Genomic DNA, 16,081 nt, shown 5'->3' on the forward strand with positions numbered 1-16,081 from the left:
AGAAGTCACCCTCTCCTTCAGGTGGCATGTCAATCTTCCTCTGCACAGAGAAGAATCTCCGCTCTCTTACAGCATCTTAACTCCCAGGGCCTGGCAATGTTTTAGCAGATCGCTTGAGTCGAGGCTTTGGGGATCACAACAAATGGGGCCTCAACCTTAAGTACCTACGCAAGATCTTCATGGTCTGGGGGATGCCTTCGATAGATCTTATGGCATTGGAGAATTGTCAACTGCCTTGCTTCTTCACCTGGACCTAGCATCCACAGGCAGGGTCAGGGTGCTCTGTCCAGGTCTTGGAACTTCCCCTTGGTGTATGTGTTCCCGCCGCTTCCATTTGCTCTCAAAATCCTGCTGAAGATTCAGCGAGAAAGGGTCACAGCAATAGTAGTCCTACCTTACCGGCTCAGGGAGCTGTGGTTTCCTCTGGTTTGGAGGATAAAGTTGGGCTCACCAATCCCTCTGCCTCCTTGTCAAAATCTCCTTCTGCAGAGTGGGGCCTGACACCCGAACCGCAGGAGGATAAAGTTGATGACATTATTACAGGATCGTCAGAACAAATGTAACCTATCACCGGATCTGGAATACTATAGAAAGGGGTTGGGACCTTGGATCTCCTTCAGTATCTAACATTTCTGTAGAGTAGTCTCCAAGGGTTAGCTTATAATTCCCTGAAGGGTCAAATCCCTGCCTTGTCGGCTATGTCGTGTACAAGATATGCTCTACATCCGTTGATCTGATATTTTTTTTTTTTTAGGGGCAGCCATAGAAATCTGACCTCCATTGAAATCGTTTTTTCCAAAAGAGGACTTAACACTAGTCTTGGGAACATTGCTGGTTCCTCTGCTTGATCAAGCTTTCTCTTGTTCATTATTTCTTTTAACAGTTTTGTTTTTTACTAGCCGTGGCCTCGGCCAGAAAGACTCCGAGTTGTGCGCCTTCTCATCTAAAGAACCATATTGTTTGGTGCTCCCAGACAAGATAGTCCTTAGGCCGATACCAAGCTTTCTCCCTAAGGTGGCCACATAATTTCATATGAACTGGGAGGTCATTCTCCCAGCCTTTCCGGTGGATACAGCTGATGTTGAGTGGAGTAGGTTAAACCTGGTCTCTGCGGTTTCAACCTACCTGAAATGGGCTAAAAGCTTTGGCAAACAAGATCAGCTGTAGGTTTTCCCAATGGAGCCTAAAAAGGGTATGCCAGCAACATCCAGAGTTGGTCTTCCTGGTTTGTCAAGACCATGCATATTGCATACAAAGCGCTGGGCCTTCCTCCTACTTCAGAGATCAAAGCACATTCGACGAGGGGTATGGCAGCATCCTGGGCATACACGAAGGTCGCCCCTGAGGTAGTTTGCAGAGCAGCAAGCTGGAGCGTGCCCAACACCTTTTTATTAGGCATTAAAAGCTTAATATGGCTTGTCCGCCTGAGGAAACATTTGGCTCTACAGTATTACGGCGGCTGTTGCCCATTAAAAATTTTAAGTAGCATTGCATTGAGGGTTTGGGTTATTTTTTATTTTATGTCTTCCCTCCCTTCTTAATATTGCTTGGTACATCCCATAGTAGGCTGACATGGGGAGGTCCAGGAATAAGGAAAATTGTTGTCCATACTTACCGTAATTTTCCTTTCCTGGATCCTCCCCATGTCAGCCGGAGGATTCCCACCCAGTTTATCCATTGCAAGGCGGGGTTTTTTTGAACACTGGTGTGGGCAGACAGCCGCCCTTTTATGGGCTAGAAAAGAGGTGGTCCTGGAGGGGTCAGAGGGGGCAGAGCTGACCCATAGTAGGCTGACATGGGGAGGATCCAGGAAAGGAAAATTACGGTAAGTATGGACAACAATTTTCCTAATTCTCTCCTTCCAGGTCCATATGATTCTAATCCTAGTCCTTTGTTTTTACATGCTCAAGGTATCTTTTGTTGGCGTTTATCCTTGGGTAGAAATAAATACTCATGATATTGACACCAGCATTTATGCTTATGAAGGAGTCAGCATAAAACCCTTCACAAGCTTTATTTAAATCATCTAGCCAATGTATGGTGAAAGTTTGCAAAAACAAATTTGTATGTAGTTACATTTGCAAGAAAAATTTTATGAACTCTTAAAATGTAATTTTTATTTCTGAATGAATAGCTCCTAAAATGCAGTGCGATCCTAATTTAAGTCATAACAAATTAAGTTCAATGGGTTCACAGACCTTATTGCAACTGTATAAATGCATTTTGCATTTACTTGTTACGTATGCATGTTACGATATATTTATTATCGCAATGTATTTTAATTATTTCTACACATTTACTTCTTCGAATTATGTGACACATTCACTGTCCTGTGAGTAAACGCTGCTGTTTCACACAGTTCAGAGCCGGCATTCTGAACTAAAGAGGTGCTGAGAGGAGGAGATTCAGGAGGCGGAGTCAGTACAGGAATCGCAGCTTGCAGGCAAGGTACCATTAGACATGTAGTCCTTACAAAATGAAAGAAAACAGCAGGGGAGAAGCTGCAAAGCATTCAGGGAATCCAGTGGGTTGTGGAAAGATGGTCAGTAGACAGCAGAAGTCACAACAAGAAAGGAGTTTTTTTTTTTAATTAAGTTTATATTGAATTTGTCAAAAATAACTATTATTTGTATTGAAATGCTGATGTTACACCATGAAAGCGTATGCTGTGAGCACAGATTTTCTTTAAAGAAAAGTTTGCTTTGGAGAATATGCACACTGCCATAGTTATTCTGTCTTTGTGAAATTGCAAGTTGTCTCGGTGTCATGGTAATGCAGTGGTTTTAATAGCAACTGTAGTGCTAGAGAATGGTTTAACTCAGATTATTAACTGTGGTCTTATAGAAATGGGCACTTACATAAATACAAGCTGTAATTATGGATATCTTTAAAAGTCAAACCTCTTTACCTTATTTAACTCCTTAAAGTGTTACTAAACGTTCAACAGTAAAATCAGTCAGTATATGAAGTAAAACATGCTTGTTGAATTGTTTGAACCGGTCTTCTCTGATCCCCTTCTTCCACTGTCCCCCAATCCATCTGATGATAGTACAGAGCCCTAGGAGGCTCTCTGCACATGTTCAGTTTGGTGTGTATTGCAAGAATTTTTTTTATTGGGAAAAGGTCCTGCAGCCTTATAGGACAGTCAAAGAAGAACGAAAACTCCTCCTACAAGCAGACACTGATAGAAGTCACAAGACTGCTATATACTGATGAGAAAAGGTATTTAGCAGTTTATATTTACGAAAATAATTGAATTTCCATGTTCTGTGGAAGACCAGATATAGTGAATGCAGGGTCCTAGATTTAGTAACACTTTAATGGAAGCCGTTGAATTTTTCAATCATGTGATACAAACAATACAGGCATAGTCACACGGTGACCCCAAGCAAGTATAATGATCAAAAGTTCATATTTTTTTTTTTGCTCCATGTTTGGCTCCAGCACTATGATTTAAAAGGTGGTGGCAGCCAAAAAGCTAACATTTTCAGAAGAAGGCCAGTACAGGCAGCCCTCTCTCAGGACAGGCATTTTTTAATTACATTGATTATTTAGCATTTTTTTCATAAACTCTCATTGATTGCAACATTGGAAGACATTAATAAAAAAACAACAAAGCAGAGACATATTTTAAATATATATTCTGTGTATTCAAAACCAGTTTTTATTGCAACCATATTTGTATAATGTGTGCTTGTGTGTATACATATATGTGTATATATATTACACACCGTATACAGATAATTTGTACATAGTGGAATAAAACTTTATTCTGTGACTGATTGGAGCGACAACAATAAAATCTGCAGCAGTTAATTGAGATGCAAAGAACATTGAAAGGCCTCTTCGCAAGCATCTCCTGCTGGTACAGTAGTACGACAGTAAGTGCAAAGTATTCTGAAAGTATATACAAGTTTCACTTTGTGCAAGAGAGTTTACAGTGGGAGTGCTACTGACATTTCAGATATACACAACGCATTTCTACCCCCTTCTCATTACCTGTCGTGTCTCCACATTGTTTTGCATGCTCCCTCAGTAGGTAATTAAGAAAGACATCTTCACTTCTCCCAGGTTGTGAACACCTGGGTTGACAATAATTTGGTTTTGGCTCACAAACACTTTTCTCATAATTTTATAAAAGGTAATTACAGCAATGTGTTTATTAAATGTTTAAAGACATTAAAATTTACACTAATATACAATCTATTTCAGGTTGACGTCCTGTAGTCAAAAATAAATGTTTATCCCATGAATTTATTTTCTACAGTGTTTTTCTTTTCTGCCAGAGATAGGATTAAAGGAACTATAAGCGATGTCCAGTCTACTGATTTTAAAGTGTACATGTTAATGAGAACATAAGGAAGCACCTATTTTTAAGAGACCTGGACATCAGTGGGCTTTATGCCACAGTAATGTCACCTGTTCCTACCAACCTGATTGGAGTGAAGTCCTTCATGCAAACGGACTTATAGCTGTTGGAGGCAGATCAGATGGAAATATCTACCTTAAAGATTCTGAGCCATTTACGTTCCCTCAATACACAAACCATCTATTGGCTTCACTGACATTTATTAGGAAACCTCAGACACCCAAGGCAGTACATGCTGCTAGGGGAGAAAATCACATTTTGAAGTCCTCGGGGTGGGGCAAGTCCAAGCAAATAGACTCACACTTCTTTACAGGAAACCTACTATGGGGAGCAATTGAGCCTACCATTGCTTGAACTCTCCTTCTGAAAAGCTAGTTGCCTGGCTGTCATGCAAACTTTCTAACTTTGATACTTTAGGTCACTGACATGGAATTATGCCCTTTGTCTGTTTTTTGAACTGTATACTTGCTAGGGGTCAGTGACTCCAAAATTCACCACCAGGGGGTCAGCATGAGAGCTTGGGAACTTTTATCTTCGAAGGAGTTAAAGCAGGGGTCTCAAACTGGCGGCCCTCCAGCTGTTGCAAAACTACAAGTCCCATGAGGCATTGCAAGGCTGAGAGTTACAAGTATGACTTCCCCAGGCAGAGGCATGATGGGACTTGTAGTTTCGCAACAGCTGGAGGGCCGCCAGTTCGAGACCCCTGAGTTAAAGGATAAGTTCACCTTTTGTAACACGATACACCCATATTCAGGATGCAACATGTTACAAATGCACCAGTTCTGTGAATAGGGGAACTACAAGTACCAGCAGCCTTTGTGGCTGTCAGATTGTAGCTCTCAATGAACTATCAGGGTGCAGGTGAACGCTCTAGGTAGTTCACTGAGCTTCCTGTCAGAGTGTAACCAATTGCCCATATCAGAGGTACAGTCTGAAGGACTGTGGCCTTACACCCACGATCTGCTGATTGTGGGTCTAATGCCTTACAGATTCCTAACAAAAAAAATAATAAATGCAATTTTTTATTTGCAGGTAAAAAAAAATATGCATTTATTATTTTTTGTACAGGTGAACTCATCCTTTAGGCAATTGCAACTTATGCACTGCAGTCAAGGCAGCTTTACTTGGAAAAGAAGTGCAGGATTTAACAAAAAAAAAACATACATACTTGCCTAGGTGGATGCAGCATCAATCCAATGCAGTTGTCCACCACTGACTCTACATAGAGAATTACACCGAGCTGATCGCTCAGTTCTTGGGTCCGGTCTAAGCACACAGCAGTGACCGTCAGACACTGCTCTGCCCCTCCAGCACTCACTGGAGCACCGGGCTGCGGAGGGGGTAGATGCGGCTGGCTCAGGCTCTTAGCAGGGGAATGAGAGCCTGAGCCAGCTGCTGGTCAGGCACCTGGGGGGATCCCAACATTATTGTCTGGATCCCTGCAGAGGCTCTGTGACATCAGCTGACAGCGGACTTTAGCCTGCTGGCAGCTGAATCTGGGTCACAGGAGTGCAGAACCAAGGTGGGGGTTTGGGCAAATTCCATAATGGTTAGACAGCAGTGTCTACAAAGTTTGGCTTTGAGGTGTTTACACATCTTAGTTTTATTTCCTTATGGGAAGCTCCTGAACATTTGGGAACCTAGGCAATTTGCATGTAAATCTGAATCTGCAGTCTACGGCAAAACTTATGACACACCCCTTAAAGAGGCTGAAAGGTTTACACAATGCATTGAGGACGGGGTAATGGGGTGACAAATCTAGACTTGGACTGCAAGTCAGGATTTGCATGCAATCAATGGAAACCGCCTCTCTGTAAAGCCATTATTAATACACTCGTTTGAAAATTGGTTATCCTTACTGCAAACTTTAGCTGGAACGCATTTAAATTATAATGCTTATTAACCATTTCTCTACCAGAAATTGTAACACTGTAGATGTATACCATTCATAATGTTTTCTACATCCCCACACAAGAAATAGACTCTCTGTACAACATATTTGTAGGAACCCCATTTGAATTAGAAAGACTGGTCTGCAAAGGCATTTTTGTGATGAATAATATAACTCTGCAACAAATGGACTGATCAACTGGTCAATAAATCAAGGCATCACTAAAATAGATAGTTTATCTTGTGAGTAACAAAAAAAAAGCCATTTATAAAAAATTGATGTTCTGCAACACAATTGTAACCATGTCAACATACTTTAGTTTACTGCAGGTGTTCCATTTTAAATACATGTAAAATAGAATGTAAAATTATTGCTGTTTCCCCGTCTCACTATATGGCACAGAAAATGACCCAGTAGTTTCCAGTATTTTTCCTTCTAATGTGATTTGCCAGAATATTTAACATAGTTCATTTACCTGAACCAACTAGTATTAAAGGGCCAATAAACCTAAAGCACAGGTTGGCTTCTTAAAAAAAAAAAAAAAAGTAAAAACTTTAAAGAACAGAATATATCATTGATTATCGAATCATAATGATAAGAAGAAAATGTTCACAGATCCACCAAAGTGCACTGTAAATAGCTTTTCCCAAAACTGACCTGGCTGAACCCATAACACTAAACACCTAGCTGATCAGTGAACACTCTATTGACAAAGGTTAAAAAAAAACAAAGATGAAAGAACGTAAATTATTGCTACTTTAGAGAAATGTCATATGCAAAGTCTTGATCGCTATTTTTCACACAGCAGTTGTGTGACCACTACTAATCAATGAGTGAGCCAATGTCAAGGACAGTGTAGGCATAGACCAAAATCACTTTTGACATGAAATTTAAAGTGGTTCCCTTCAAAATGGGTAAAATGACTTCACTTATCCTAAGCAGACAAGCCATGCAGCATCTTCACCTCTAATAACTCACAGGGACAGTTGAAGACCGTGTGAGGTTTAAAGGATAAATTCACCTTTTGTAACAAATTTTAGGCTGTAATAGGTTACATATGCACCGGTTCCTGCTTCCAACCAACCTAGTGGGGGGATTTTCTCCCCCCACTAGATGTCACAATCTAAAAAAGACGTGGCCATGCGGGGCTCTGCCTGCCCGGCCGTGTCATCCCTTCACAGAGGTCTGTGAATGAGGAAAACAACAAGGTCCGATAGCCTTTGCAGCTGTCAGCTTGTAGTTCTCATTGAACTACCATGGCGCTGTTGAGCGCTGTGGTAGTTCGATGAGCTTCCTTTCACAGTGTAACTGCCTGCCCATATAGGAGGTACAGGCAGACAGATAGACAGTCTGAAGAACTGTGTCATTACACTCACCATCTGCTGATCCCTAACAAAAAAAATGCATATTTTTTTACCTGCAAAAAAAAATGTGCGTTTAGTTTTTGTAAAGATGAAAATATCCTTTAAAAATAACTTAGTAATTAATGCTATTAAGAAAGGCTGTTTGGTAGGAAAAGTCCTGATCACATACCTAAAAAACCAATTAAGCATCTATAGGTTAGGATCTTTATAGCAACAGGTCCTACTCAAAATTGCTTTTAATTGATCAGAACCAAACCTCATACAGCTTTTCCTAAAAGTCAGAGTCAAGGGTGCTGTAATACCAAATGCATTACAGATATAATTTTACACTTATTCGACTTGTCCTGCAATTTGGGACTGCAAAGCTGCATGACAAGTCGTACCCCATGATTTCCAATGAGTACCATTCATATCTGTGCAACTTCAAGTCACACCGACTTCAAAGTCGTCTCTGTACTACTTTTGGTCTGACTTTGATGCGAGTTGATTCCCTGAACTCGAGGCAAAAATCGCTGTTGTGAAATCATGGCAAAATCGCGCGACTTTCAAGTCGCAGCAGTGTGAAAGGGGCCTGAGTTATTGAAACAAACTGATAGTCAATTCCTCTATACCATATAAACATGAGGACTTAAAAATGGAACAGCAGAGTATGCACATTATGCTTGATGCATACATCTCTGATACTGGCCTTATCTCTGGGTTACCCTGGAAATCATCCAGGGATATTAAATCCTTCCCCTGAGGTCACTAGGCATGTATACAAAGGTTGTGGATGGCCCGCTGACATTCTATCACTCCCTAATCTGACGTTTTTTGCCAAAATTAGACAATTGACTCTATGAGAACCTTAAGCCAACTTGTGTTTACATATTTCAGACCTTTAAGTTCCACATTTTCAGGAGCATCTTTTCTGTGTTCCCCACAATGTACTGATTCATGCTGCACAGTAAACACAGACTTATACATAACAGAGGGAAAGCCAAGAGCATGGGAAGAAGGCTGTGTTTCTAACATGCACATACATCGTGTAAAAAAATAATGCTATGTGGGGACGGACAGACAGACAAGAGTTTTACACAGGGAACAAAACGATACTGGATTGGAAACTTTAGTGTGTTACAACAGGTTAGGCAGAACAATGATAACTGTCAGAGAGATGGAGTAATTGTCATACAATGAATAATGATAAAATTAAAAATGAATGTATATCTCTGTGTGTACATAGATCAACAGCAAAATTACTTAAAAAATATTCACTAATAAAAACAGTATTGTGCAGAACCCAAAATAAAAGCGCAGAAACATAAAATACAATGTGTTCATTCTGACATTCTCTCTCTAAGCAAGAAGTTTAAAAATTATTTTTACAAAAAGTGGTCAAGCTTTTGTTAATATTGGCAGTAAACATTTTGTTCTCTTTCTCTCTCTCTATATATATCTATATAGATACAGTATATATAGCTATAGATATATATCTCTATATCTATATATAGATATATTTATACTCTAGAACAAATAAATCATCTGGATAGTGAATTACAATATTCTAAGCAACAAAAGATAAACTCTTGTGAAATTAAATTTTTTTTCCATAAACAAATATAAAAGTCAGTCTTTATTTCCCACACTCGTTCTGTACTGGGCTATCCATGCACAACATCAGGTTCTTCACATTCGCTCCACTGACAGACATTAGTGGCCACTGTCCTGAATCACTCTGTGTCAAAAGGTCATCAGGAGGCATGACCTTTGGCTTTTGTACAGATCTGTTTCAAGTAGATATCTTTTTTTAAAGTGACTTTTCTCTCCTCCACAATAAAATACATTTTTTTTTGTATCTGTGTAAGTACTAAGCAGCTTTTTTCCTCTGCAAAAATGGGAAGGCACAGAACACGTCGCAGCTGAGATGAAGCAAGACAGTAGAAGGGTGTGCATCTGTACGGCTGGCTGGATTAAGGCTTATGTTAAACTGCTATGTTCACTCTTGTTGAGTGTTGATCTAGGGTGAAAAAAAAAGAAAACGAGGTAAATACACAGTTAATAGTGTACTTCTACAAATCAATTTAAGTTAAAGTGATAAAGTGACACACACTGTTTCATTTACATTGCCCCTTCTATTTCAGTATGTGGCTGATGGCACTGTAATTATTTTAATAAAAAAAACCTTTAAGTATCCTTTTCCTAATCAATATACAGCTGTCACATGATCCAGCTCTCTCCCAGCCTGTCTGCAGGGACACATAAGCAGGGGGAACGTATAGTCCTTTACTGCTGGTCACATGTTAAAATGTATAAAAAAAAAAATTAAAAAAAAACAGCCTTTGGGATACAGCATGTCATACAAATATCTATTTGAAATCAAATATTTATGATTGTTGGCAAAACGATGGTGTGAGTGGATATCTGCCAGTCACGGCCTATGTCACACCCCTCCAGCCTGTGTCTTAGTATAACAAGGACGTGAAGCCACCATGGATCAAGATGTAATATCCCACCCCCCATTGTGTTTAGCTGGTTAGTGGGTATGGAGGAGGGAGGGAGTGGGCTGTAATTTATTACAGTCTATGCGTCCACATGTGTGACTCTATAGTCCCATGGGCTGCTCAGATGTGATAGGGAGGAAATGCTCAGCATACAAACTCACTGAAAACTGAGTATGTGCACAGCTGCCAACACTGTTGTGCAAAATCCCCAACTGCATTGGGGACATGGACAGAAGGGGGCGATAGAGAGCAGCAACATCAACCAGGTTTTTTTGCAAAATACAGAAAATGAATCTCATAGTGACTGAGTGAGTATGAACAGCATTTAATACACCATTTATTGATAGTTTGTTATGATCTGGGTTTAGTGACACTTTATTGAATCCATGGTACAGGCATCCACTTATTATTCTTAAAAGGACTCACTGGGTTAAAAGAAACATGTCAAAAAGCACCACCTGCAATACAGGAGGATTTATACTCACTTGTCCACCCCCCAGTACTCCAATCATTGCACTCCTACAGAGTAAAAGTTTTGTCACGTTTGACATATTTCTGGGTTTGTTGGAGGGTCAGTGGAAGGAACCATAACATAAGATAAAAAGATATTCCCGCGCTAACCAAATATGTGCGTTTAAAATAAAGCTGCAACACTGAAGGAAATATCAGAAGAAAGGAACCATAACATGCAGCTGGGAATGCAGGCATGCAATACTCTTGGAAGTGTCAACGGTGAAGATTGTTCTGGCCCTCATAGCTCTTATACAAGGTGAAAAATTGGGTGGTAGCATGCCCTTTTTTATTTTATTTTTTTTTTTTTTCACCCACCAATAGAGTAATTTGAGTGAGAACAGCAAGCAAAACCCAAATTACGTAATAAATCAGTAAAGTGAAGACTTGTCTGTACTGCTGTTGATTTGTAGGGACTTGGTTTGTAAGAACTAAAACAGTTTTTGTCTGTAGCAGGAAACTAAAGCTCTTCTCCAACCAAAATGTTTTTGTTGTTTTTAGTTTAGTACAAATGAGGTCAGAATATATGTCAGCTTATTATTGTTGTCTGTTTCCCCATTGAAGTTTTTCACTTTCTGTTCTGTAACACAAAACCAGACAGTGATGGGGATAGCTCTGACATGTTGCCAAAGATAAGAACAAATGTACATGAATTTAGTAGGAGTTAGAGCATCCGTCAGGATTTTATTGCTCTCCATTTCTTTATGTCCACATAATATTCACATTGAGGACACAAACAGTAATAAAAACCTCACAAAAATTCTGACTCTTATACGCTCTATTGAACAAAAAATAAGGTTTTTGATGTAATGTAAACTAGTCTGAAAAAAAATGCTATTTTATGAATGTTTTGACTTCAATTCAGCAGTTACCGCACATCAGCAGTTCACCTAGTGGTCCTTTTAAATGACTGATATATTTTATATAATGTAACAGTTTACAATCAACAAGAAACACACAAAGCTCTCAGGCAACAAAGGTAAGTGGTCACTGCAGAGTGGATGCAGGCAGCTTTTGCTGATTCAATTTATTTTATTAAGAGGCGACACAAAGCTAAGTAATGGCTTCACCAAGTCTTAATGGAGCCAGTCAACTAAATGCAGTCCTTGTCCCCCTATTGCCAATGAGAAGTTGGAGTTTGCTATTTATTGCTTTAAAGGAGAAGTGAGGGAAGCAGCTACGCTATGATCAGTCATCACTGATCACTCAGTTGTTGGGTCCACCCTGAGCAGACAGCAGTGACCGTCAGTCACCAATATGTGCTCTGCCCTTCCTTCGCTCATTAAAGTACCAGGCAGGAGCAGCTGGCTCAGCCTCTCAGCGGTGCACCGAAAGGCTGAGCCAGCTGCCTGTGAAGCATTTGGGTGGATCCCAACATTATTTTTGGGATCTCACCAGAGTCTGCAGCGGCTTAATGATGTCAGCAGCTTTAGCCCACTGACAGCCGATTATGGGTCACAGCAGTGCACAAGTAAGTGCACTCTTGTGACCCACAAAAGAAGCATGGCCAAAAAAAGCTTTGTTCATACTTCACTTTTAAACAAAGCAGTAGCAAAAACTGATACTCAGCTAACTTATCATATATACTCACTGCAGGAAAAAAAAGCTGCAGTAATTAGAAATATACCTGTTAACTGTGATTTTCATATTGGCTCTGTCTCTTCTTTGACTTCAACTCTTTCAACCACTGCGGAGATTCTCCTGTAGCTCTGAAACAGAAAAGAAACAAATTAAAAATCTCTCTAGAAAAACTGTTGTTAAAAGAAAAAGATAAACAGCCTTGATTTACCTCTTGTGAACCAACCACTGTACCTAAATGGCCTGTTCATTTCCATACTGTTCTTGTTTAGCCACATTCATCAATTGTGGTCTTGCAATTTCAGATGTGCAGATAAGTGTAACTGTATTCTAGCACTGCATTTAAAAAGCTGTGCAGATGTACACAGAAAAAAAATGTTCTGTTACATATTATTCATATCTCTGTGTTGGCAGAAGCTCCATGTAAGGAAAGACTTGCTCAGAAAGCCATTTGCCTACATAAGGGTCACTGTTAATACAACCATGTCAATATACAAAATTTTAATACCGTAATTATTATCTGTTTAAGAGGAGTATAAATTCCCCATCTTTCCTGCTGCCCATGCCGCTGAACACCAATCTGACCCTGAAAAATCTGTGAAGTCCACAAGGGTATCTCCTGTGACACCTACGGCTCTCAATGGTCCCTTTTGCTTATTTTCATTTATTAAAGGCTACCGTGGTTCACAAAGGTGACCTGCACAGGGTTGGTAACACTTTAGATTTCTGTGCAGCAGAGACAGACACCACAGGAACATATGTGATCACTGGATTTGGGGCAGGTATTTTTTGCACTTATCAAAGAGATATTACAAAATGCTTTAAACTATATAATTATGATTCCCAAAGATGCAAATAAGAGGAGTTGAGGCGGAACTAATGGGGTTAATAAGCACCTTTCTAATAGTCAGCATCTTCTCCTTTGTGAAAGTATTCAGCTGTCTTCCTTGGCCGGCATGGGGTGATGTCACTCCTGTGCACGCACAGGAGGCCATCATTCTGGCACACAGAGACCAGCCTGGTTCTGTAAGCGGAGCTGTGCATGTGCAGCTAGTTTTCACAGCCAGAGAAAACAGCGAGCAGGCAGGCATTTCATTGCAGAAAAGAGATCCTCTGCAATAAAAGCCTGCCTGATAATTATTTGTTACAGCTGAACTTTAGTTCTGCTTTATTTGTTAGACCCCATTCACACAGGGACGACTTGTCAAGCGACCTAGTCGCCTGACAAGTCGCCTCCCGTTCTGTACTATGGAGCCGTTCTAAGGGGAGCGATGCAAGTCGCTCCGACTTAGAAAAAGGTTCCTGTACGACTTCGGGGGCGACTTGGGGCGACTTGCATAGACTTCTATGCAGAAGTCGTTTTGCAAGTCGCCCGGGCATTCGTTTGCAGGTCGCCTCGCTGAGGCGACCTGCAAGTCGTGTTGCCCCTGTGTGAATGGGGTCTGAGGGTTTTCAAACTCTTTAAGGTGTGTACCAGGCAAATTCTTTAAAGAAACAGGAATGCTGGGGTGGTTAGGTTTAAAAAGTGGATTTGTGATTTAGGTGTAACTGGTATATGATGTATATACAACAGTGTCAGTACTGCACAATTAGAGGTAACCAATGTAACAATCAGGCTATGACTGCACTAAAGCATAATATTCTCAGTGAACTAACTTGTCTAGCTTGTCTGCAGAGGTTGGCAGAAGTTTGACGCCCAGTGTTCCATGTGGTAGAGGCGATTTTGGCGACTTAGTAACTTGGGGTGAAGATTCACTACTGCTTTCCGCATCTTGCCTTTTCCGAAGTTGTGCCTATCGAAAAAAAAGCAATTAAATATAAAAGGCAAACGCTCACATTAAGGGAAACAGATTTAAGTTCATAGTGTGGTCATTGCTCGATTTAGTATTCCAGTTGTACTACACAAGCCATATTTGAAATAGAATGTAAGTAATTACTTCAGCTTTTCCCAGCATTTGACACCAACAGTCTCTTGCTAGATCACCATCACTATTGGTGCAAATTTTGTGACAGCCCTAAGATAGGCAATCTAATTTTTTTTATTGCAGTCTATATTCTTCTTATATTTACAATTAAAAGAGTTTCTTGGCTTAAAAATGCAAACAAGGTGTCACAAACGCAGTTTGACTCAGTTGATCCGCAATGAGGGCATGACAACCCACAAACCTACGGGGTCCTTATTGTGATCAAATGGTATGCATTTGCTTTTCTGGATGTTGCATACGTCCAACTTTTTTAATCATAGCAATCAGGTGTCGCTTTTCTCCAGTCTCCTCCCTCAGTTTCTGGGTGGGGGCCACGTCGTCTGTGACCACCTTTCAATTAATGTTATAGGTGACATCGTTGTATGCACATCCTTTACAATAATTTTTACATAATACTAAATTTACTGTCTGATTTGTTACCTCAACTTACTGTGTTATGCATTATGTAAACCGGAGCTCATGTTTTTAAATTCGTGTTTTGTATGGCCTATGTCCAGAGTCTTTTTCAAATAAAATTAAACATTATGAATAAAACTTTTTCCGATTTATAATTGCTGCTAAAAAACCCCACGGAGAACTTTCATTTTTTCTTTTTCCAAACAGGTGTCACAAATGCATACCATGATAGTAAAAGATAAATGGGAACTGCTATTCAGCAGCTGTTTACATCTGTCTGACTATTCAGATATAACAACACACAAAGCAATAAAATAATTTTAATGGATTGTTGGCAGGGGACCCCAGAAGAGGAGGATCGAGGTCACTCAGTCCAATATCCTTGCACAGAGTGCTATAATTTAGACTATTAGTGCTTTAATTCAGCCTAAATTGCTCTAGTAAGCCTATTCCAAGCCATAGGCTCTTGCTCACCTCTTATATAGGACATAGATTTAGTTATTTAATTTATAATAGAGATGTCCAAGGTTATGCACAACAATCAGTCAAAGGACTTCATTGCTTACCATCAAAGTTGAATGGTCCATTCCTGGGAACATTGGCATTCGTGGTGAATGAACAGAGGACCGCTTGGGTTTTTCCTCCTCTTCTTCAACCTCTTCCTTTTTTTCTGGCTTCTCTTCTAAAATACAAGAGAAAAATGCATACCGTACCACTCTGGTTATTAATCTAATTTGAATTGGATTAGGGCGGCTTTACACTGAAGTGCTTAAGCTGCTGGGTGCTGTACCCACACAATTAGCAGCACTTTGCTTCAAACTTTTATGTCCCCCAGTTCTGATGAGTTTTTGCACCAAAAGTCCTGCATGCAGGACTTTTGGTGTACTTTCAGAAAACTAAAAAGGCAGGACATAATAGAAGTCTATGGCAAAGTGCAGCTAATCCACATCAAAACCATGGATACACTGCGCTGCACACACACTGTGGCCAAAGTGCACCAGGGTAGTGTGAAGCCACCATTATAGTCTACAGCGGTGTCCCACTCAACACTCCAACAAAGAATGACCAATAATGTTGCATTGGCCTAATTTAAAGTCACAAAAGTATATTGTTTACCAACAAAATCTTCACTGACCAACTCTACATCGTAATGAAAAGGTTGTACGTTATTGAGAAACCCTTCTGTACAAGTACACTTTAGGGCAGTCTTCCTCAACCAGTGTTTCTCCAGAGGCTGCTAGCGGTTCACTGAGCAGTGAGAAATTTTTGCTCATGGATAAGTTACCAATGATCTTTTCAGGTATCTGTATGGGTGTGATTCTTCCCACTGACCAGCAGTGTAATGCCTGATACACACAAGCAGTTTTTTTTTTTTCGTTCAACCCAGCGGGCTGAACAAAAAAAAAAAAAAAAAAGGAGGGGCTCACTGTACTAACATTGCATCTCCCTGCTGAGCTATTGTGTTCTGACAGGGGGACTGCCCCCTGGGCACCCCCTGCCATTGG

General features: G+C 40.2%; 1 protein-coding gene across 3 annotated transcripts in view; it reads right to left on the reverse strand.

Moving 5' to 3' along the window:
* Positions 1-3,628: 3,628 nt before the first annotated feature.
* The window catches only part of KIAA1671 (KIAA1671 ortholog), a 259,256-nt gene continuing 246,803 nt past the window's right edge, over positions 3,629-16,081 (reverse strand). For all 3 annotated transcript variants that reach the window (XM_073629519.1, XM_073629511.1, XM_073629503.1), the window contains 4 exons: positions 15,143-15,258; positions 13,852-13,988; positions 12,245-12,326; positions 3,629-9,623 (listed from right to left, as the gene is read on the reverse strand). In XM_073629519.1, the coding sequence (XP_073485620.1) occupies positions 12,248-12,326; positions 13,852-13,988; positions 15,143-15,258 (332 nt within the window). In that variant the 3' untranslated portion in view covers positions 3,629-9,623; positions 12,245-12,247. The remainder of the gene's footprint in view (positions 9,624-12,244; positions 12,327-13,851; positions 13,989-15,142; positions 15,259-16,081) is intronic.

Source organism: Aquarana catesbeiana, linkage group LG01, assembly GCF_042186555.1.
Source record: "Aquarana catesbeiana isolate 2022-GZ linkage group LG01, ASM4218655v1, whole genome shotgun sequence".
NCBI classification, from domain to species: Eukaryota; Metazoa; Chordata; class Amphibia; order Anura; family Ranidae; genus Aquarana; species Aquarana catesbeiana.